This window comes from Labrus bergylta, chromosome 5 (genome assembly GCF_963930695.1).
Source record: "Labrus bergylta chromosome 5, fLabBer1.1, whole genome shotgun sequence".
Taxonomy (NCBI): Eukaryota; Metazoa; Chordata; class Actinopteri; order Labriformes; family Labridae; genus Labrus; species Labrus bergylta.
This window is the reverse complement of record NC_089199.1, coordinates 19,540,986-19,565,350: the sequence shown is the minus strand read 5'-3', so window position 1 is coordinate 19,565,350 and position 24,365 is coordinate 19,540,986. Positions and strand designations below refer to the sequence as shown.

At 39.8% G+C, this 24,365-nt stretch overlaps 1 protein-coding gene across 1 annotated transcript; it reads left to right on the top strand.

The window, feature by feature from the left end:
- The first annotated feature begins 261 nt into the window (after window positions 1-261).
- lrrc38b (leucine rich repeat containing 38b) lies at window positions 262-20,171 on the top strand. Its single transcript, XM_020643407.3, has 2 exons — window positions 262-1,807; window positions 16,703-20,171. The coding sequence occupies exons 1-2, from the start codon at window positions 1,180-1,182 to the stop codon at window positions 16,948-16,950; spliced, it is 876 nt and encodes a 291-aa protein (XP_020499063.1). The 5' UTR covers window positions 262-1,179; the 3' UTR covers window positions 16,951-20,171.
- The last annotated feature ends 4,194 nt before the right edge of the window (window positions 20,172-24,365 follow it).

Here is a 24,365-nt window from a genome sequence, read left to right as displayed (position 1 = left end):
AGTTTTAAATGTAAATTTAAATGTAAATTTATGGAGGGCAAGGAGGCTGCAAAATTTGTAATTAAGGCTGATTTGCTTTCATATTTGCTTTAATATTTTGTAAAAAGGACAAGCAGCTAAATAAGCTTGAATTAAAAAACAGCCCCATCATAATTATATTTCTGACATTTTCAGACACATCTGCTCATCCTTTTTTTTTTTTTCACACTAGGAAGTGACATCACATGTTGACAGCGTGGTTCAGGCACGCCTCCCTGGAAACAGGGAGAGGGGAGAGGGCATGAGATAAACGGTGGTAGATTCAGAGGCAGACGTTGGATTGGCATGGCTGTGTGCAGCTCAGCTCTACTATCTGCATCCACGAGGCTGCTGTCTGGACATTTGGATTCTCTCTGCAGAGCAACACAGCCTTGATACGGAGCCAGAGTGAGCCGTGCTGTGTTTTCACAGCATGTTGCAGGGAACTGGGAGATAGAGAGGCAATAATAAGGGGGGACAACCTTACCACACACTTGAGCGATGTTCCGTGAGCTTCTCTCTCTCTCGCTTCAGACCGACACAGAGACCTCGGACTAATGGAGGGATGCAATGATGTTATTCTTTGCTTGTCATGCTTGAATCACAGCTTCATATTTCCTTTTGTGTCAGAGACCTTATTGTCTTTGTCTGTCACTGCTGCCGGATCAACTGTGGGGTAGCGTGGCGGACAGAGCCCCCTCCTCAACCCCCCTCTCCCTTGTCTGTGCCCCTGGCTTATTATCAATCCCAGCACGCTCGTGTCTATTTACCTCCTTTAAGCTACCCTCCCTTCTCTGTAAGTCTTTGTTGCTCTCCTGCTCCTTACCGTTTACTATCTCCCTCTCTTTGCTCCTTCAAAGCGTGCAGTCTGCGATTCTATCCCAGCAGCTTGCTATATGATCTCCTGGAAACCAGTTTTGGCTGCTGCTCTGCCGTCTCACAATTCCTGAGCCCTTCCAGATTTCTATCTCTACAACGGCGAGATGTTCCTTCAAGAAGATTGAGCCCCATCCACCCTTGTTCACTACCCCCTTTCCCTCCCCTTTCCTGATCTCCTGCCCTCTGACCCTCACCCTCTTGTTCTCTACACCCACCAACCCCTTTCCTACTCACCCTTACCCCGAGCCTCTTTCCCCCATAATTCATTCCACCCCCTTGACCATGTTGCCATGTGCCTGCTGGCTCCAACTTATCCTCATCTTGCTGTCCTCTGTCTTATTGACCCGGGGGGAAAACTGCCCAGCAACTTGCCTGTGCCCAGATCCTCACACTGTGGACTGCAGCGGCCGTGGGCTGACCCGTTTACCTGATGAGATCCCTCTGGATGTGCGCAGGCTGTTGCTTGCCGACAACTGGATACCCCGCATCCCCTCGGACTTCTTGGTTCTGTACAGTGACTTGGTCTACCTTGACCTCCGGAACAACTCCCTCTCGCACATAGAACAAGGGACCCTCAGCACCTCTTCAAGGCTTGTGTTCCTTGATTTGGGGAGCAACAATCTGACTGAAATCCCTAAGGGGACATTTGGGGAGTCCCGGAGCCTGATCAAACTGCGGCTGGGTAACAACCCGTATCTGAGCATGGTGAGTGAGGAGGCTTTCGTTGGCCTCACCTCTCTAAGAGAACTGGAACTGGAGCGTAATGCACTGTCTACCCTAAAGGTGGGGGCACTAAGTCAGTTGCCCTCCTTACGGGTGGTGAGGCTGGAGGGTAACCCTTGGGTGTGCAACTGCAACTTTGCCAGCCTGTTCGAATGGCTGATGGAAAACAGTCACAAGCTTCCAAACGGTAAGCAGCAGCATCAGAAGCTTTTGCTTTCAATGTGCTTAACCCAAATAAAGCGTATCTGAGCACAACATACAACAGTATTATGACAAACCCATTACCATAACACTGCTCTGGTCTATTTATGTTTCCCTGTAGGAGGGGAAACCCCCCTCCCTCCCTCTTGTTCTAATTTAGTCTCTTTCTTCCTCCACTCCAACAGCATGTAAGGTTTGAGAATATGAGTGTGTAATACAGGACAATAGCACTTCTTTGGATGTGTTATAAACAAGATTTTTTTGTTTTCTAATCTAAAATTAGACCCCAGTTAAATAGGCAATTATGTTCAAATGTGGATAAAGAAACTGAACAACTGATATTAAGAATTTGAGCTTGCAGTTTCTATGGTTCCACATTTCACTGTGCATACAAGCTGAGGATTGACCTCTATCCTGCGTGGTTGTCAAATCGATCAATTTGCAGGTTCTATTTATGGTGTTTATTCGTATAACTATTGCTTTTTTTGAGAACACTGTAAATCAAAAAATGCCGTAATTGATTTTTTTCAAATGAAATTTAACCCCTACCAAAATTCTTTTTTTTTTATTGCCCTATACATGTGAATATTAAGCGCCTTACTATGGATCCATCTTCCAATGTGATTCAGCCTGAAGTGTTCAGTTAGATAACAACTGGGCCAAAGTTTTGGTGTGCTTGAGTTTGCAAGGCAGTGTGAATGCGTGCTTACATATCAGAGCAAAGAAAAAGGGGAGCATCAAGTCCCTTTAGAAGTATTTTGCTGTGGGTAAGATCTCGTAACTTGGAGCTGATTTGTCTCAGCATCTACAGATGCTGGACTTTTAGGGGGTTTGCTAGAGATATTATGTTCAGATAAAACACAAACCATCCCAAATGATCAAATCTCTGTTAATATTGTTTACTTAAAGTCGACAGTATATTTTATCCAAAACACGTGTCAGACGGCATTTACTCCTTGAGAAATCATCTTTGTTTTGTTTTTCTTTGGAGGAAACTAGAAATATTGTAACTGAAGGTCAGCCGTATGTACGGTATATTACTGCTAATGTCCTTTACAAAGGACACAGACAGCAGTTATCTCATAAGTGCAAGCCAGCACGTGGGAGCTGCAGAGGCAAAAAATAAACAGATCTGACAGTTCAGCCACACATGACTAGCAGCTCGTGCTGAAATCATATTCAGATCAAAGTTAGATTTGACACGTTACAAGATGTTGTCTTACACTTATAAAATTATATGACTGCCTCTTGCAGTGTTGTCAAGTATATGGCCATGGGTTTCCAGGTGCATTTTTAAAACATATTTCAGCTTTTACACAGAGTACATGTTCAGGTGCAGGGTGTTATGTATAACAGTGCACAGATAAGGAGTGGGAGCATTTATTTCTATCACACATTCCAAGGTTGTTTGAGGTGTGAAATGTCAACCTGTATAAACAAAAGAACAGTTGTTTTCCTTTTTTTTATATAGCTGTGGCACAAATCTTCTGACTCAAGACAGGATTTTTAAAGAAAGTGAGAAAGGCTTACATACAGTAGCATCAGATAGGACACACACAAGGCAGGCGTACACCATACAACATGAGTAAACCATGGTATGTCTTTTGTTATTCAAAATATTTCCTAACAGAAAGTTTTCTTTTGGTGAATGAGAATGAAAATGTATTTGTAATTCTGGCAGGCAAAAATCTCTAGCTCAGCTCCCCGAAGAAACGGACTGGCTGTTGCAAACTGCTGACACTTCACAAAAGTAAACTCCTAACAAACATTTAGGCCATGGTGTTCTGGGCTATTGAAAATGCTTTCACTTTCTCCTCCAGATTTTATGCATTTGCCCCAAAAAACTGACAAGTTTGGGCCGGTGAGGATGCACAATTGATAAACTGGCAACAATACCTTATTCCCTCTAGTAAGGGGCTGCAAATGCATTCATCACTGTTTCTAAGTGTTGTCAAACGCAAGCCATAATGAATTGCATTAGCAGTGCCGGCCAGGCAGACATCAACAACAAAGAAGATGCCCAAGTCCCGGCCAAGCTGCTGGCATGGCTGCCAACTGGCCCCAGTATACATGGCTTAAATTGAGTTAGTAATGCGTATCTCACCTCATATTCAGCTCTTACATCTCCATCAGTGAGTGTATGTTTTATAACCCCAGAGACCAGTCCACCAGCTTGGACTAAACACACACACACACACACACACACACACACACACACACACACACACACACACACACACACACACACACACACACACAATGGACTTTGTATTTTTTATCATGCTGGAGGATTGCGTGACAAAAAACATTACAGCTTTAGGAATAATAATCATTTTAGCTCATGCCTTCTTAGGCAATGTAAATTAGTTTTGTGACAGGTCAGAGAGGACAAAATTGTTACACTGATCTGAAATTATCCTCTAAAACTAGTTTTCCTCTTCCCTAAGGTATAATTATAGACTTTACTAAATGCAGGACAGTCCACTACTAAAAACTAGCAACTCCTAATGACAAAAGGTTATTATGCAGTTATGCTTTTAATTTTTTGCAACCCTAAAACTGAGTTTATTATCTGTGGATGTTTCTCTACCGATGGCTTGTACTGAGTACTGCAGAAAATTTTTAAGTGGTGTACAGACCACTATCGAACAATAGCAGCAGGCAGGATTATAGTGAGCTGGATTTATGAGCACAGACAGTTCACACATGCAGGCATCATACTGCCAGACCTAATTAACATAATGACTGAGCTCTCGATCAGGAAAACTGCTATGACCTATTCCCTGGAACGCTGTTTTGAAAAGTGGTTACACAATAACAGATGGATTCTCATTAGTCAATGAAGTTGACTTGATTAGCTTTCCAATGTGTATCAGCTTGAACTACCTCCATCATTGTGGTTCTTAAAAGAGAAAATCCATTAGAGAGACGGAAATTACTTTTTAATTTGTACATCTGTTTGCTTGTTTCATACCCATGGTTGTTGGGTGTTCATTGATGTTAAGTCATATAACAAATATAAGAAGTTACTTTATATGCATGTGGGCCCTCATAAAACTAAGATTTCTGCTAATATTCAAAACACAAAAAGGTACAAGCTTTTATTCCAATTGACAGCATATTTGTTCCATTGCTAATTCTGCATGCAGGCTAATTGTACAACACAATACGATAATGGAACTTAAATGATATAGGTTTTATACAGTATTGTTAAATTAACATTTTAAAGTAAGGAAATAATGTTATTTATTGTGTGAAACGCACAGTATGACAATTCCGATACCAGGGAGCTCTGAATCAAAACAATGAGAAGAGTGACGTTGAGGTTGGCGGGGAATCATGGGAGTGATATTCTCTGCTACTCCACCCCCCACCCCATTGAAAACAAACTCTTGAGTTGACTTCAGTCAATACTGACGGATGAAACAGACTTGGGGAAGATAATTTATTACTACATTGGTTAATGTAGCCGAGAATAAGTTACATTACGTTTTTATTGCAGCAGCACTTACAACAGTAGAGCAGCTTTCAGTAGCAGCTCCCGCTTCCTTACATAGCGGTCTTTGACCTGTCTGCTGTACCAAGACACGGCCAGTTACAACTAGAAAATTAAGGAAATGTCTGGCTTTGATAACAGTTGGAAATATTCAAGGAACAAACAAATATATAGGTGTAGTTAATTTTTCAATTCAAAAAATTTTGGGGGAATTTTTTTGAGACATTGTATCTTTAGGCTTCAGAAACTTTTTACAATACAAATATTTAATGTCTCCATTACATGCCAGTGGTGTTAGCATGCTCATTTGAGCTGTGGCTATGTGGCTGTGTCAGTCATCTTTCAACTGGAAGGTTTCTGGTTCAATCCCAGTCCCTGAAGTGTAATTGGGTTAGACATTGAACACTAATTGCTCTTGATGGAATGGCCAGAAGTGTGTGACTGTGTATGAATAGGATCCTTATAAGTATTGGCATATTATATAGCATCCTCCGCCATCAGTGTGTCGATGTGTTTTTGAATGGGTGAGTGCAACGTGCTGTAAAGCACTTTGAGTGTCCAGAAGACTAGAAACATGCTCTACAAGTAGAGTTCATTTACCACCTTTTCGCTGCTATCAGATGGCCTACATTCATTATAATATTCTGCTATACATAGAATATTGCAATTGAAAGGTTTTTTAGAAAGGCTAGTAACTTGTACCAACTGTAGTATACCAGGACAAAGTACAAGTGTTGGTGAAGAAGCCTGTCAATTCTTTCAATATTAAGCACATATCATTACAGGCCTTAAGTCAGGTTTATTGGTTTGATAGAAGAAAATGCATCAGTAACGGGTAGAAAATCTTTAACTAATTTAAAAAAGTAAAAAAAAAAATTGAGAGAAGTGAATTGCTGTTTTAGAATTCATCCTGAGATATCTATGGTTCCCAGTGAGATGGCCTGCATAATGTAGCAGCTGCAGAGCCCATGCTGTAAACCCAATTCCCATTCCATTTTGCACATCTTGATTTCCCCTGTGATTTCAACTTCACAAAGCAGCACACTCTCCTGTTTGCATAACTTTGATTACTGCAGGTCAGCATGACGAATGGGTGGAAGTCAGTGCATTGTCTCGTCTACACACCATCGAGTGTTAACAAACAGACACACAGTACAGCTAAGTTGTGTCCATCCTGTTTTTTTGGGTGCATTTTTGTCAGTTTTTTAGCCACCAATCTGCTTCATAAATGTTTTAACGGAAGGATGAGTGTAAACATGATCCACTGCTGTCTCCAGTGCTCTTGGGTTAAGGATGAACAAAGGCCATGTATAATTCAGAGTGACACAGTTCTGCGGCACATTGGCCAGGGTAATTGGAGCCAGAGCTGCCTACAGGGCAGAGCAGGCCAACTCCCATGAGACACTGAGGCTGAAGCCTATCGAGACTGTGCTATCAACACTAGACATGCCCTGAACAGTTTCACTACAAAGTGGCAGTTCAGGTGACGGGGTCAAAGTCTGAATTTTCCTTCATAGTGTATAGAGTTTCTTCCCAGGGAGTTCTTATCACACCACAAACCAAACGCTGAAAAGGTGAAGCCACTGACCAGCACAACAAACCACACAAATAACATATTCTCACTTCCAACACATCAAATAGGGCGGCTTGTTCCATTGTCCTGAGGTTCCAAATATTACCTTCAAGGTACCACTTTAATGTCAGGAACATGCAGAGATCCATGGCCAAGTAAGTTATAATTAATAAGGAACATTCAGTTAGACTTTTAAAATGAAGCAGCGTGAATCTCTGAATACACAAATGAAGGAGTCTGGATTTTCTGCATGGAAGGTGTTCTGTTTTTTGTTAGTAGCACTAGGCTGTATTGACCAATTACATATCACGCTGTATGCTTTAGTGCATGCTGTGTCGACAGCAAGGCAGGTGTAACACAATTTGCACAAATGCCATACCTACATCCATTTGCATCTGCAGTATAATTGCTCCATGGGAAAGGAAGTCTTGGCTGGAAGTCATGTAATGCTAGATCAGATTTCTGTATGAAACGTTTGCAGTTTTGTTGGATTAAGGCCCCAAAATGTATTATGGTTAGACAAAAAAACTAAGCCGCTTGGGTTTATACAAGTAGTAGCATGTGCTAGTAATACAGCTAAATTTGTCAATCATTTTTTTACTGCATGGTATAGGACGTAAACAGTATCCAGCCCCATGTTTTTACTGACCCATCCATCACCACCAACCTCTGCCCTAAGCAGTTATAGACACTTGACTTTAACATCCCATCAAAGAGAAAATTAAAGATGTACTCCTTAAATTATAGACAGGCACCTAAAATCTGGGCGACTGACCAAGCTGCCATATTCTACAGTCATCTTGGGAGTGAGGACAGGGTGCATATGCACATTATGCCATACTGCCCCATATTACACTGACTTCTCGCTGCTATCTTTTACTACTCAACGGGTTTGTGATGAGAAAATATCTAATTCATTAACTCAGGCTGACAGCTTCTTTTATCCTGGCCTAATTTAATGTTTATTTAAAGTAAGGATGTGAGCGAGAGTGAGTGCTGGCAAGGGAGAGCAGAGTGTGAAAAAGTGGACTTGAATTACGCAGTGTGATGGCATCAGCTGCTGCATGTACATGAGCAGAGAGGGATAATCTGCCAGTATCAGAAATAAAAGGTGAAAAGCCAAAAGCTTTATTTCACTGGCGGTGTGCAGCACTGTGCATGATGGGTGCTTTCCTCTCTGCCTGTGTGTGGTGCAGTGTGAAGCATGAATTGCTAAGATCAGCATTTTTAGTCATTTCTTCATAATGAAATGTGACAGTAGACAAACAGCTTTATACTGTAGTGAAAAGGGGAAAAGACGTGTACTAGTCCTCCCTTTCTAACTAGCATCTCTTACATTTGGAAATCGGCACATTCCCATGTGTGAATACATGCTTTAGTAATGAGATTTGAATCTGCCTTTGGTACAGTGATGTCAGCGAGTTTCCACGCAGAAGGAATCCCCTGCTGAATGATTCACTCTCGCCTCCCTGTCACATGAATGCTTGTCATTTTGTGCATTCATACGCATTCTCCTCTCTATTCCTCTCCAACTCACACTCCCTTCCCTCTTCTTGTATGAGTCTCAAATCTTTTTTTCTTTCTGGTTTCCTGGGATCATTATGGAATAATTCCCCCATCTCTTTTAATTATGTCTGCTTTATACCATCAATATCCAATGAGTACTGGACTTGACTAGAACATTCCTTTCATTAAATAATGTAGGAAGGAGACAGTTTTGAGTCATCTCAACTGGATTGCCTAGAGCAGCATCTAGATCCAAGGTGTTGAGGAACAAGTGGAGACTTTTTATGGGATAATGTAAAGTGTGCTTGTAGGAACTCTTCAATAACAACCCACTTGCTATACACACTTATTAACAAGCGACAACCTCCTGTCTTGAAAAATGAAGCCAATAAATCCTGCAGTTCAAAGAGTGTCCACTTGAGGCTGGCTCCAGGAACACCAGAAGTCACATACACATGACTGGCAAGAAAGCCGTTTCTTACATCATAAATTAACATGTTTCCAGCCTGGTACAAAAAAACAAATAGGTCTGATTAGTTATTGTCATCACAATCAGCTCCGTCATGCAAAACATGTTATCCATAGTTTGTTACTCTTAACAACGGTGATCAATTTAGGGAGCATAGCAGACCATTGCTATACATAACTGGCCAGTCAGTATCAAGTATTTAACTTAGGGGTGTATTAAAGCATGATTAAGAACTCTTGCAGGAGTCTGCAAATGTAAGGTTGAGGTGATTCTGCCTTTGTTATTGGCGCAGACATCAATCTGGACAGACAGTGTGGTGTTGAAAAAGGGAGGGGAAACAAGCCTCTAATACCAGTTCATCACAGTGAGGTAAATCAATCACGGCTTGGACAGCAGATAACCCATCCTCTCGTCTGGCTGTAATCGTAAATGCAATCCATCAGCTACTCACACAAGGAATGTAACATAGCACTGCCTCCCTAGTTTAATGCCATGATTTGTGTTACTATTGATGGTACCTTGCATCTACACCACTTTTGTGAGATCATAGTGGCATTTGGGCCGTTTATGAACTCTGAAATTTGCTGTTATCAGCTTTCCTTTTGCAGAGTTGATATTGACCCTCTGACTCTCAATAAGTCTGCCCAGAAACTTGCTGAGCACCACATAAAGCCCTTTTTAAAATTTCATTCTTCTAGTTTTCTTCGCTAATGTGTTCTGTTTTGTGTTTTCTGGTTTGACTGTTCAGGCTTTATATAAAGGATTTCTCACAATAAGTAGGTTTTGGCAGCTAGGCTCACAGAAAACCGACAAGCAAATGCTCAACCTTTATTTGACCCTTGGATATAATCCTTGCATGTCTACTCACAAACTGTAGAATGTGAAATAAAAATAGGTTTCATCCACAATTGCCAAATAACACACTCATTATTTAATTAATCTGTTTAAACTCTCAAGCGTGTGGTTAACCAGCAGGAGATGTCAATATAAGTCATTGTAGAGCGTCAACTAAAGGCTGATTGGAGTGTAAAGAGCTGGCGCATGAATCTACCTTTTGGTCAGCCAATCATTTTGTTTCTCTAGGCCATTATTTTGTACTGAGTTCAAATTGTGGGTCTTAATTTTGTGTATATTGTGTAACTCAAGTGCTTAACACTGATCATTCAGGAGACCAAAGAAATTGAATCAAAGATAAAAATGTATTTTACAAAGATGACATAGATGTGGTGGGATATTGAAATATTGTCAGAGAGTCTTTGATGATTGAACTGTACATGGAGAAAGGGTGATCGAAGGATGTCTGCAGCATCTATCCATCTGTGGAGTCCAGATACTTGTGGTGGAGGTGTTGGCTGATGACGTCGTCTGAGGCTGATGGGGTGAAGAAGCAGATGAAACTGCAAAGACGGTTGAAGTGAAGTTGGCTGATGTGCGCTGAATGCTAACGTTTCCTCAGTCTGTCAGTGCCTGTTTTGATCGACTTATTTCTTACCTTAGTTCTTGGATTGTGATGCAGTCATATTGTTGCTTTTTGATTTATTTTTATGTAAAGCAATTTGTGGTGTATGAAAAGTGCTATACAAATAAAGTTTGATTGATTGAGTTTGAAGCATTATAGTTTCTGTTATTAATTAGCATTTTAGGCTTTTCAGTAAAGTAACACTGCATTCAAACATTCTTTGTTGACAAAATTACGAATCCCCTCTTTATTTGGATATGGGAAGATTGACACATTTTTCTCTGATATTGGAGAAATCCGCTGGCATTGTAGTTGCACATGATAAATGGAAAGTGCGCCCGAAACTGCTACAATAATGGGATTTTTATTGCCTTCATTTTGCTACCATTTTGTTGACATTCTGGCAGTTTTTTTTACTAAGTAGGAATATAAGTGTCAAAAACTCTGTGTGTGTGGCATAAGCTTTCTCAAATATTTTAAGTTGTAGTTGGTGAGATGTGACATAAAGCAGCTCACATGAAAAAAAACGAGGCAGAACTTGCACATCAGACCTGCGTCTGCACTGCCTCATCTCTAAACCGAGGTCACAAAACATGTATACCCTCTGACACTAAGATTACACATTTTTTCACAGCAATGCTTGACAGACTGATAAAACTATTATATTGCTTGTTTTGGCAAAATGCCCCGGCTCAGCTTCAGTTATTCCCCCTTTTCATAGAATAAAAAAAGTCTGTTCTCTGTCGTGGGATTTTAGTTCTTCACAGCAACAACGCAGCTCAGTGAGAATCCCATTTGACAAATCCTGTGTATGTTTATTTAGGTTAAATATGGAATGTAATAAAAGACAAATACATGAACGAATACAGTATTCACATACCTCTCAGACAACCAAAAGTGTAGGCTTTGCAAAACTCTTTGATCACAAATGTTATAATCCTGTAACTCTTGTTGACACCATAATTTAAGTCATGTTAATAATAAAGTAAAGTATAATACAGGCAAGACCAGACAGAACCTTCTTAAAGTCAAAGACCCGGTTTCTATGTGCACTAAATAAGAACCATTTATCTCCTGCACAAACAGATAGGACAGCAGGTCCTTGGGAAGGTGCTTGGGTGGATTAGGGCAGAACAAACACCTAGCTGTGGTAGTGTTGCCCACCTGGGGGAGGGGTTACTGCCCTTTGTGATGTGATGAAGGGAAAATCTCCAAACAGCCTTTTTGAACACATGTTTTCTGAAACGTGGAGCAGGCAAAAGACGGAGAGGGTGGACTTTTCCCATCATTGCGCAAGGCTTGTTGACAAATATTAGAAAATGGTGTTAGAAAACCATCGCAAAGTGTATTTTGCATGATATGTGACCTTTAACACAGCGTTATTTTCTATACATCTATACTCCGCATTTGTGAGTGAATGTTGTTAGCTTGAAGTTGCTTTACTTCCATCAAAATGTTAACCTTAAGAATACATAATAGTATCGTAGTTTGACAACAATCCACTATGTATTACTGTGATAGAGTAAACCTACCTTGGTTTTTAAGTCCAAGGACCAGCTCCTGCTTTGAGAGACTATTTAAGTAAAAAGTGAACTTCTCTAAATGCCCTGCTGAGCCAAATTGTAATTGGGAAACTGAACTGATACTTTTACAGTGTGAGCCATATGGTTAGTTATGCAACACATCTATTAGAATATACAATTCAAAACCAATTATTTTCAGCACATGATTCCCAGATGAATGTAACTATCTTTAACTGTATCATGATTTAAGGCTGAGCAGATCAAAACAGCCCCTTCAGTAGACTTGCATGTTTCTTAGACAGTTTGCAGCAGGCTGTGAACGTGTCTTTAAATCGTTTAATTCTCACAACATATGTTAGACATGTGGTAAATCATGCCAGGAATCAGCGTGCTCGTCTTTGGATGCACCGGGACTGTGTGTGTGTGTGTGTGTGTTGGCTCCTTATCAGCTGGGAGCTTCATTCTTGGTGCAGGATTTTCTTCTGACTCAGTGGATGTGATCCCGTCCAAGTGTGTTAGATTAGACTTGTGCTGTTGTTGTTGGAGTCTGGCTTTTTGTCCTGTGTATTTTCCTGACAGCAACAAAACCAGCACATTGAAAACAACTTGTATTTGTTTAAAACAAAGAGACAACCTTTGCTGTGAAAATGAAGCAAATGTGGAAGTGCAAAAGACTGCACCATAGAGTATACAAACATTTGCATAAATGACTGACAGGTGGGTTGATTGCAGCTGTTTTCCAGGAGGCTTTATGCCACCTTGACTCTACTTCTTTGTCTGTTGATTGGTTGACCAAAAATTAGCGGGAGACAACATTTCCTACATGTCGTCCCCACAACCACCGCCGCCCTCATTCATGTATGGCCATGCTCCGACCTCCACCTCAGCGGCGAGGAAGTGTGGACAAAGGAGAAATACTTCTTGCATATTATCCCATCTCCCCATATCCCATTTTCTTAACAATGAGTAAGGTGTTTTATCTGCTCTTTTGTAAAGTGCCTCGAGATAAAACTTGTTATGAATTGGTGCTACACAAATAACAATTGATTGACATGGCTTTACCATCGTCTGGCTTCTTAATGCACCTTCAGAAATCGATGGGTAAAGTCGCTGAGACATTGTCCATGTGTTATTGCCTGTGGTTTAAACTGGTTACATACTATAAATAGGTATGAATTATACTCCCAAACTAAATAAACATAGCAGCACCTAAAATTACATTTGCAGGTAGCAACAAGTAATTTAAAAGAGTATGTATGGTTATTTTAAATATTCATTGTTTAGTTTTTTTTATCTCGCCTGCAAAAAAAGAGGAGCAAATGATATATTTTTTCCTGATACAAGCTTTTGCATGTGGAGCCAAAGCTTGAACAGCTGACTTCTCTGTGCCAACCACCTCCATCATCACTGTGAAACTATTAAAAATACATTAACGTGCCCCATTGTTGCACTGGGACACATTTCATTTTCATCTGAAAATAAGAGTCCAAAAAAAAAAAAAAGCTCCATTAACTGCTGTTGAGTCATGCTTTTCTAAAAGCATATTAAAAGCTCAGATATTTTGGGGGAAATAATTTGGCCTTGAATAATGAATATTTATATTTGTGTTAATTGAAGATGAAATCATTTCAAAAAAAGTGTGTAGAGGACTTGGGAATTGAGCACAGATTATTTCAGTGCACAGCGGCCCCAAATGCTCAGCACCATCTGCCACCGTTTGTAGTTGTGCTTACTTTATGTTAACTTGTAGTCCACTTCTTTTAATTAATCTTTCACTACTTATGACTATAAGCTCAATGAGAGGAAATGGTCACAATGATCTTGCCACATGTACCGCTTTTGTTGGAGGTTTTGTGGTGGAAATTAAAGTCTTGCAGACATTTTCAGAGTAACACAAACAAGTAAAAAGATGGTGGATGCTCAAAGATGAACGACAATAGATGGATGCACAACAATAAAAGAAGACAAATGCTTACCAAGATGTTTCTCCATTACAAGTACTCAGTTTCAAAGCTTTTGGGTCACCATGGCATTTATAAAAGATGTCTATCAACAATAGGTCAGACTCTTTTAAAACATCAGGTTCACATGTTAACAGCGACATAATGACTGCCTTTTAAAAGTGGCAAACAAATGTGTGTGTTTTTCTGTAGAACCTGCATCATTTAATAGTGAGCTTCTGAATTGCAAAGTGCCTACACAATCTGACATCAGACAGTCCCTTCTATCCGTTTGTATACTGTTAGGACCTACTGTTCAGTCGGCGAATATTTGTTTCTACTTCTTCTGATTCATTCAGGGTGGAAGTGGCGTCATTAGCTTGCCTCACGCACAAAACCCGGAAGTTAGCATCCATCCTGAAATGTTCAGTCTACTGAGGTGGACCCAAAAAATGCCCACTGAATGACCACGAGGGTTCAGTCTACTGAAAAGTCTCCACTTGGTTGAACTGTGGCTATTCGGAAAGGGCCAGAGATTGCTCTTTTGTGTCATAATATAGCAGTATAAGGTCTTTTACCTGCTCTTTTGTGAAAGTGTCTAGAGATGACATTTGTCTTAAATTGGCTCTTTACAAATAGAGATCGTGTAAAGCTGCTTTATTGCGATTGTCACAAGCAACATCGTTATGTGAAGACCCCACAACTGTCAATCAAAATGCAAATTACCCAGGCCCACACAGTCTAGAGATATGGTCTCCAAAGCAATATTAACCAGGATTTGACGGTTTCATTCAGTTTTTTGTGAATACCAAATGACACTCTCAACTTTAATATTCCAAAGTAATTTCCAGAAGCTGTAATGTATAATAAAAACAAGTTTGATGAGTGAACGTAATGATAGGGAATCATGTGAGAAGATTTTGGATCTGTATTTAAAAAGAACTCATGCTGAAAATAATGCTGAGTGTCCAGCCGAGTGTGTTTGGATTTGCATGTGCAGTATCTGTGGAAAGTAGCCACCCACATTGCAAGGCTCCATCTCTACCCACCTATAAGCTAACATCCACAGCAGTATGTCTACTTGGTCATCCAACACATTGACAATATGAAGCTATTTGTTGCCTTTATGGAAAACGGTTAGAGCATGTCAATAAAAAGATATGTATAATGCATGGGCATCAAATTAAAGTCATGGTTGATAAAGTGGTCCAGTTAAAATAGTGGTTATAAACACGCCGTATGTGGTATCAGAGGACTGATGTCATCTGTAATCAGGACTGTAAAAAAAGACTTACTGGAGGACATGTACCCGCCGTGAAATACACAGGCGCTGTCCTTTTCCACTGAAATAATGTCTGAATAATAAACTATGTGAAAGTGACCGAGACAGACACAGCAAGCAGCACAAGCTGATTTATTCTACTTTAATCTTGAGATGAGTTTGGTCAAGGTGCCCCTGTCTCACAATGCTCCGTACCAATACATTAGTCATTTCTTTCAGACGTAACCAGGAGTCATATCTAATGAGGACGAGTATTCTTAGAGGTTTACGATGTCCTGCTGGCAGCTCCAATCAAAATGATTCAGACATGTTTTATCCCTTAAACCTTGAACACAACATGCTTACAGATGTGTCTGGTTTCCAGGCACAGGAAGGCGACATACACTCATTACAGAAACAGTAGGACAAGAGTAGGTCCTTTTTTAAAAAGCACAAAAGAGTAATAACTGTATTATTTACCGGACAGGAGATGAAGATATAACAGACTATAGTATCACTGTGTTTCACTGTTTCTCTCTATTTTGATTTTCTTCCCACAGTGAAGATGCAGTCATGCTGTGGGTGGGTGTACTGTATACACAGTGCAACTTCAGCTCATAAGTGAAGACTTCTGATTGACCTCAGAGTTATTAAATCGGCTCTCACTCTGCAGTACTTTGTTGAATTCAGATCTTTTACAACACAGCACACTATCTGAATGGTATATGTGCAAACACAAATACAAGACAGTTTAAATTAAATGTGGTGGGTTTTACTCTTTGTCGTGTAAAAGGAGCTGTAGCATTTCTCCAGATTGTCCCAAGAAGATCCCAGAGACATTGACAAAGAAAAACTAACCAGAGTGCAAAAATATTCAGTGTGTAAAACAAATGTTAGATATGCTTTCTGGGATAAACACAAGCATTTCCCTCTAGGAAAAGTTGTCCTATGATAGACAGTAAACATTTTTTTAATATGTCATAAAAGCATATTTATAACTTGCTAGCAGAAATGTTTATCCTGCACCTGAAAACTAAGGATCTTTCTCCATCTAAATTAACATATTCAAATGCACATTTCCATGTTTATACACATATACAACTTTCTCTTATTCTTTAAGATCTTTGAACAGTATAGGCATCTTTGAGCTATGAGCTAATAGCACAACATGCATCAATACATATTTAAATCAACGGGAAGTCAGTGAAATTATAAACGTTTTCTTTTGCTTGTACATGCTTTTTTTTTTGTTGGCTAATCAGTCACTCCTTGCTAAGTGCTAAGGCTAGCTCTTTAACTCAGTAGAATGCCAAATAGAGCAGTAAGAAATTCAGCCAGTCTCACAGATGACTGGAGTAGATCCTGAAGTATGTCCACATTCAAAAATAGTATCCAGAATTTTTTGGAATCAAAAATAGATTCTCAATCGAATCGTGACCCCAATAAATGAAATCCAATCGAATGTTTAGACACCCAAAGATTCCCAGCCCTACTGCTTTGTATTGAGGCCGTTATTCTGTCTGCAAAAACGGATGTATTTCTGGCGCTGCTATGTGAATACATGTATCTAAAAGCACATAAAAACTAACATGATTTACTCACTGTGACCTTGATCGAGTAAGTCTGTCTAATCTTATTTCCAATTTCGATGCAGGCGTGGAAGGCATGGAGTGCTCCCTCCCCATGGACGGCAGACGAGTATCCCTGACCCAGCTCTCTAAGGACAGCTTCCGCGAGTGCCAGGCCACCTTGACTCTAACGGACCTGCTCATCATCATTTTCTCTGGCATCTCAGTGTCTGTGGTGGCCATCATGACCAGCTTCTTCCTGGCGTCAACTGTGCATTGCTTCCAGCGCTGGAGTAAAGGCACCAAGGGGGATGAGGAGGAGAGTGAGGAGTGAGAGAGGGGATTTTTTTTTTAAGGGCCAGCATGGTCCCGGTACTTCAAACAATGAGAGGACACCGCAGACAGTGTGTGATAGATGCTGCTTCCTCCCTGGTGAATATCCAGTACGGTTCAACGGTAGGATCTTGCCCTGGTGCGGGTGCAGCTGCTGTATTGGCACGAGGACATGTGAAATATGGTAACCAAGGACATTCCCAAGGAATGAGCCAAAGTCCCATTCAAAAATAGTGAGCGTCCTACACATGAAAAATTATATTATAGAGATCCAGTTACTGGCTGTTAGAGCCTTCTGTCATTTTTATGGCGGCAATTTCTTGGCTCGATGTCTTAGGCCTACACAAATATAGTTAGACTAACAATCAAAATATATTCAAAGAAAACAATTTTTAGAAAAGTCTTTGTCTTAGACAAGCTGTTAAACATGTAATCACTTAGACGATGGAGTCTGAAATCATGTTAGGTGACAAATGTTTGGATGATTTTCACAGTGCAGATTGATAAATCTCATCAAAAAATGATATCACATCGACCAATGACCTCAGTATGTAACTGCCTAGAACATGACAATGCTGGCATATCCTGCCATCTACAGTGTCTTTCATGGTCAGCATCTCTCACCAACATTCAGAAGTGGTGCACATGCTCCAGAAAAAGGCAAAATACTGTTGTTGCTTCTGCATTTAAAATTAGACAGTGGCAGAGGTTTTAGGTGTAACCAGAAGGAGTTGGACGATGGCTAAGATGGTAGGTAGCTAACAAACTGTAGGCAGGAACTTCCCAGCCGGTCTAAACAATCTCACAGCAGTATATTCATTATATAATCATACATTTATGTACAAAAGAAAACAATGTACAGGTAAATGAACATTATGAATAAAAAATGATGTACTGTTTGTTTCTTAGCTTGAGAACTGTGAACTGTATAGAAAGATATCCAAAAACAGTATAATCTTGGAAATTACGGCAAATAAGGTATTAACATAGAGTAGAACTATTGTGTCAAATAATGCACTTTATACGGTGAAGCTGATTATGGCATCCCCTAATTACACTATGTAGACTGGTTTTGTCTTCATCTGCCAAAGATTAGGGTTTAGGAGTGATTGCATAGACGGACTAATGTGGATTTTAGTGAGGTAGGGATCGCTCTGAAATAGGAGGCAGTACTATAGCCAAATTAGGGTCCTGTGACACATATTTTACTGAGTAAAAGAATGAAGGTCTCCAAAGATAAGCTTTTTTCCTCCAGGTCTGTCTGCAACTGAACTTGTGCTCTCACTTTGTTTGTACGTGGCACTGCTATTTTAGCTCACAGATCCCTTCAGAACAATTAGATATTTACTGTGACGGGCAGGCTGTTTTTTCTCTAGAGGATTAAATAGAAGTAGGCACATCATTTTCATTTACTAAAAGTCTCCAAGGGTCTTGTAATAAAGCTGTTGACATCAAAAGTCTTGCTCTATCAAAAGCTTCTGCAAAGAATGACAGCACAGTGAAAGGGAAGGAAAACATTGACCTGAGTGTACACGTGCTTCTCTTTGTTATTTGCATCATGTATGTTTAAATCCACCACCATTGGGATTTGGACAAATCCAATCTGAGCTCCCTGTATCCCCCCCCTTAGCTAAGGTATGTGGCATCGCTTTTCTTGTAAGGCATAAATAATTCAGCAAAAATTGAGAGCTGTGAAGCAGAAAGAATTTCAAGCCTCTTAATGCAAACATGCAGCAGATAGAAAAAGAGCCATGAGCGTATAGGAAGCCATCTTTTCTGTATGCTTCACAAAAGATAAAAGAGAATTCCTAATGCCGGTGTCCCTTCAGAACAAGTCATTACCCTGAATGTGCATTGTTTGTGGAGCACATTTTGCAACAAAAAAAAACAGATAAATATATGTGGCCTTATTTATCGTTTATTTTTCATCTGTTACACAGTCAGTAAAAGCACAAAAACAAAACGGAAAGTTAAAGTGACTCTTGTACACACTAATCTTACAAGGTTATGTCTTACCATGTGTTGGTGCGAGACTGTCACATTAATAATTTCTGTACTGCCACATATTTTGTCAATGATGCCACGCCCTTATTAACATTGTTTGACTTATACTGTGTGCATGTAATGTATTTAGGAAAATTTAAATCACATGCCCATCGGAAAAAAAACATTTTCCTATTAAGTCAATTGATTCTTTGCTAAACCCCTCCGTTGGACACCGTTGTCCAATCAAAGGTCCAGCAGCCCTGTAAAAGTATAAGCAGTGGTGTAGTGGTGCCTAAAGAAATGGGTATACTCTTAATTTGTCCCAAAAAATATTTACATGATTGACAGGTGAGTGCGATGTAACGCTTCATCAAGAGGCTTAAAACCTACCTCAGCTCCAGCTCTCAGCCTGTCGTTAGGTTGACTGAAAGTTAGGCTGAGACAGGATTTCCAACATGGCGGCTGCTGCCGATGAGCCTCCATAGCCCCCTGCAGTAACAGATGGCTGACGTCCATGGTTTTATCCAATTGTTAACATGAAAGGATCAGGTTCAAATGTTTCAGGCAACAAAGATGAATATTGAAATGCTAAACACCACAAGAAAAGCTAAATTGTAGGCTGCTAAGTTAAGAATAGATGAGTAATGGCATGAGTAGTGGCATGTAAAGGTGCAGAGCTCAGTCAAGCAATCAGATGGAGATTTTTTATACATATCATTATAATTTCCAACTACTGTGTAGTTACTGTACATGAACAAACAATTATGTTAGCTTAGCTGTGAGCTTGAAGCATATTAGCATGACACCTTTTGTTTCTCTTACTCATTTTATTAAGCAACAACTATCAGCACATAAGAGCATGCACTGTTACGTTACCTGCAGTTAAAAGTTCAGATTCATGTCTATTTTTCTATCAAACCTTTCAGAATGAAGCATTTATTTACTCTGTCAGTCCCAGTTTTTTCAGACACGGCACACCCAGGAGAGCAGAGACATTGTTGGCTGCCTTCGTACAGTTTGTCTTGACATTGCTTAAAAAAAATACCAAATTCAATGTTATGTTTTGTCAGATAAATGTCAGAATGGCTCAGATCTAGATGAAGAGACACAGAAGGGTGTGACGTTGTTGCATCTGAATGCATTTCCAAATGTCAAGCAGACACTGTCAAACAACAGACCGTATGTGTAGCTGTAAATTGATGTTTGGTTAAAAAAAATAAAATCCTTTTTTTCTGCCCTCTGGCTTGTATTTCTGATGAAATCTTTAATATTGGAGTGTAAAATCAAACACATAAGCATGACAAAAGTGTATTATTTATGCATTTACTTCATCATGCATGCATGTGCATTTAAAATGTGCACAGGGATTGGTAGTAGTTTCCTTTTCTCACACGTTGCCCTACATGCAGAGAATGTAACAACAGCTTAAGTGCATCTCATAGAGAAGTGAAATCTCCAGCAGAGTGTTAATAATGAAAAGACAAATTGTTAATTTCTTCCCCTGTTTTTCGTGGCGTTGACAGATTTTAGTCTCGTCACATCGGCAGAGGAGAGCGGCTCATCTGTAAACACGACTCAGCGTGTTATTTCACACTGCACTGTTGTCACACAGCAGGTATGCAAATGGATGTACTATTTTTGGAAAGGGTGTTAGAGAAATTAAAGACTTGGAAAAAAAAAAAAAAGATCAAATTCCATCCACTTGCATAACAAGTATCTTATTGTTCATGCACAATTTCTTCCATTAGGAGCTGTTAGACAATCTGCAATAAGTGTAATGAAAGGATGGCATGCAATCCTATCCTGTGATTACTTTTTTCCTGGACGCCTCCAGTGTCTTTTTTTTTTTCTGCAGTGTCAAGTTCTTTAGCTCACAGAGGCGCTGAACAGAGGAGTTTTTTTTTCTTTTGCTGACAGAGGTCAGTGTTTCTTTATCCATCCCTCATGCTAATTATTGATGTTTTCCTCATTTTAATCTTCATCACATCAGGAGATGAGCTAACATGATACCATGCCTTACTGAGGAAATCTGATGTCAAATGATCAAAGATTGAAACCAAACATCCCCCTCAGGGTTTGTAATGTCAGCTGGAAAGAGAGAAGAGTCACAGCACAAAAACATGAGGGAGAAAAAAGCCAAGAATCACATACGCAGTTCTGAATGGGAATTCGTGCATTGGACATGTGGAATGGCATGCAAGAAACACTTGCACATACTATGTTAGTGCACCACTGCAAAAGAGGCCTGTGAGGGTGGTGGTCGTGATGAGGATTCTCTTGCAACCATTTACCTCATTTGGTTGTCATGGATACACAGCCGGAGGCCCGAGCTCTTGGACGCCGAGGCGGGAACAGGGAGAGGGAGGGATGCTGGGAAGCATGGCCCTCAGTGTGGCTGCATCGCCTTTATTTCCATGCATCAGCTAACTGGACGTGGCATTTTATTTATATATATATATATATATTAAAAAAAAATCCACAGTACTGAGGCCCCCTGTGAACACATGTGTGACTTTCAGATCCGTCCTCGCTTGGGTTTTTCCTGTGTTGTGATAGGTCAGATAGGTTATCTGTCACAGTAAATTCCGTAGACTATAAATGATCTACTGTACTGTATCTATTTCCATGAAACAGGGAGGGGTCATATGCTTCTGTTCAGCTTGAATGAACAAAACACTGTGAATATTTAGTATGTATTGAGCATGGTAGATTTTCTGCAGCTTCACTTCAGATATAAAAAACACATATGGTCACAAAATTAAAGTACTGAAAAGTTACATATGCAAAAAGTCTGCTGCACAGGATCAAGTACTTTTACTTCATCCCCACACCCAGCGCCAAAATCTATGAATTTATAGAGATTTGTTTTTGGTGTACAAGGTTTTTTTTTTTTAAAACACCCAAAGGTTTTAGGAAGAACACAGGCGTAGTTGTGTGAAAAGAAAGTCACCATGGGTGTAATTTATGAAAGCCTGCCTCCCAAAGTGTAGGGACAGATATATACAAGTGTGAAGAAATGTACAAAACAGTAAACAAATACTATTTACAAAATATACCAAAATAACTGAAAAAAAAGACAAAAAAACAATATCAGTTTGTTCAATGGACAGGTTCGGCAGTTGTTACCTTCAATGCTACTGAAACCAGACTGACTGGACAGGCCAAGGCAGCCTTCTTTTATGAATGAATAAATCTTTTATTTCATATTTTACATATGGCCCCTCCCTTCTGGGATCATTCAGACACATTTAAATAAAGCATTTCCTAATGTCATGACACTGACACAAAATGATACAAAGATAGAGTGAACAATTCAACACCAAAACACTCAATAAATACCTCATACACAAAAACCACCAAACAGAAGCCCCTCCCACTGGGCTTCATCCATGACATAACTTAATTTAAAGCATTTTAAACTCAAAACACTTAAATCAACATTTTACATCAAACCACAACACAAAATAATGAAGAAAATATAGAAAACAAGCAAAAGATCAACGCTGACCATGTGGTTGTGAATTCTCGCGAGACTTGATTATTTTACATGCATAAATGATACAATCTGTTTCTTCGGAAAACGTAACGCCCATCGTGATAACAGTGCTTTAATGTTGTGTAGATGTTTGTGTAAGATGAAACAGAGCTGCCTAGTGTGCACCCACTGGTTTTGCTATGAAACGAGAAACGAAATGAGGATGATGGTGAGTTTTACTGGGTGAATAGAAATGCTGGCAGAGAGAGGAAAAGTTTGACGTTTGTGTGTTTGCTATACCCGCAGTCACTGACGCAGCTGCTCCGTCCCATTTGGTTGGAGCGTATTCATTAATATGTCTGACAATTAGCAATCCTCATGGGGTGATAAATAATTTGCTCACTAAAATAGTTGAAATGTGTTTCGGAAAACAAGCATTTATTTGTTTATTTATTCCCCTTGAAGTCTCTTGTTACCGTTTGTTTCTGACCTACAAAGACAGGAAGCGAGCGGGACAAAGAGGAAAGTAAGCCAACCCTCCGAGAGGAAGCTTTGAATGAGTAATGGCCTGCTGGCTTACGGGGGGGGATTAGGTTTGGGGAGAAGTGGGAAACAGAAGGGTCTGGTTGCAATTCAGAAGGAGACACACCTGATGCTGCTCTCTATCTGTGTGCAGACAAACTGAATGTCCACTGAGGTCAAGGAAGTAAGGATTTTAATGGAGAGGCTGGCGTTACATTAACATAATCATTGGAGACCTCTAATGTTCAGCTCCAATCCCCCTACTATACCAACAACCTACCACATGATGCTCCCTTAGAGAGAGTCTTTTCCTTCCATTGAAATAATTGGGAGACTAAAAACAAGAAGATTTTAAAAAGAAGTCATAATGTCTTTTGTAAACTTTGAAGATTGAAATCGAGAGTTAGAGAAGACATCTTGACGAGTAAACCAAAATCTCAATTAAAGCCAGAACCGGTGTGTGTTAGTATAAATGAGTCTGACATTAGCTTTTCCAGCTAAAGAGACACCTGTTCACCTTTTACTTGTCCACAAAAAAACCATAAAGAACTTATGTTTCAACTTATGATGACCTTTGCACCCGTCAAGCACCAGTTTTACAGGAACTAAATCCAGTTAGAAATGCAAAATTAATCACTCAAGCTAGCGATATAAAGAATAAGCAATGTTTGGTTTGCTTATAAATAAAAACAAGTATTGCTTTAAAGCTAAGAGATTTTGGGGGTTTTAGAAGTGAAACAATATTTATTCAGTTAAAGTTGTGAAACAATGTGGTTTGGTTTTGTTCAGACATTAAAACTATGTTTCATGGTATGGGTTAAAATAATGTCCATCCATCCATTATCTATACCGCTCTCCCAATGACAGCTTGGATCAGCTCCAGCCCCGCGGCCCTGAGCGTAAAAAGCGATATGGATGGATGGTTAAAACGACTAATATGTAATGAACATGTTTTTTCTAATGAAGCTTAAAAAAACATGTTTTATGTTTTACTCGTACAACTATCGGTGGTACGTAAATTTTAATCATTTCCAGTATACGACCCAATAGCCTGCGCCAAAATGATCACTTATGGCATTATAATTTGAAGCATTGGTCCATGAACAGACTGCTACTGTATATTTGATGATTTGGAAGAAGAAAGATATTGAGGCTAAAGGAAGTATTACATTTGGCCTCTTCATCTGACTAAAAATCACATTATTATTATCAGCAGCCTGAATCCTTTTACGTCCACTAAATTCAACCAAACATCTCCAAATATGTTCTATTAGAATTTATCCTCTCAATTTCCAACTGTCGTGTTATTTTAAGCCATGTACTCTTGATACGGTGCCAGTAAATAACACGGGTGGGGGTGGGGGGGGGGAGATGATGTGCATTTGCCACCGCCTGGTCACAGTTTTTGGCAGCAGCATTGAAATATCCTTCAG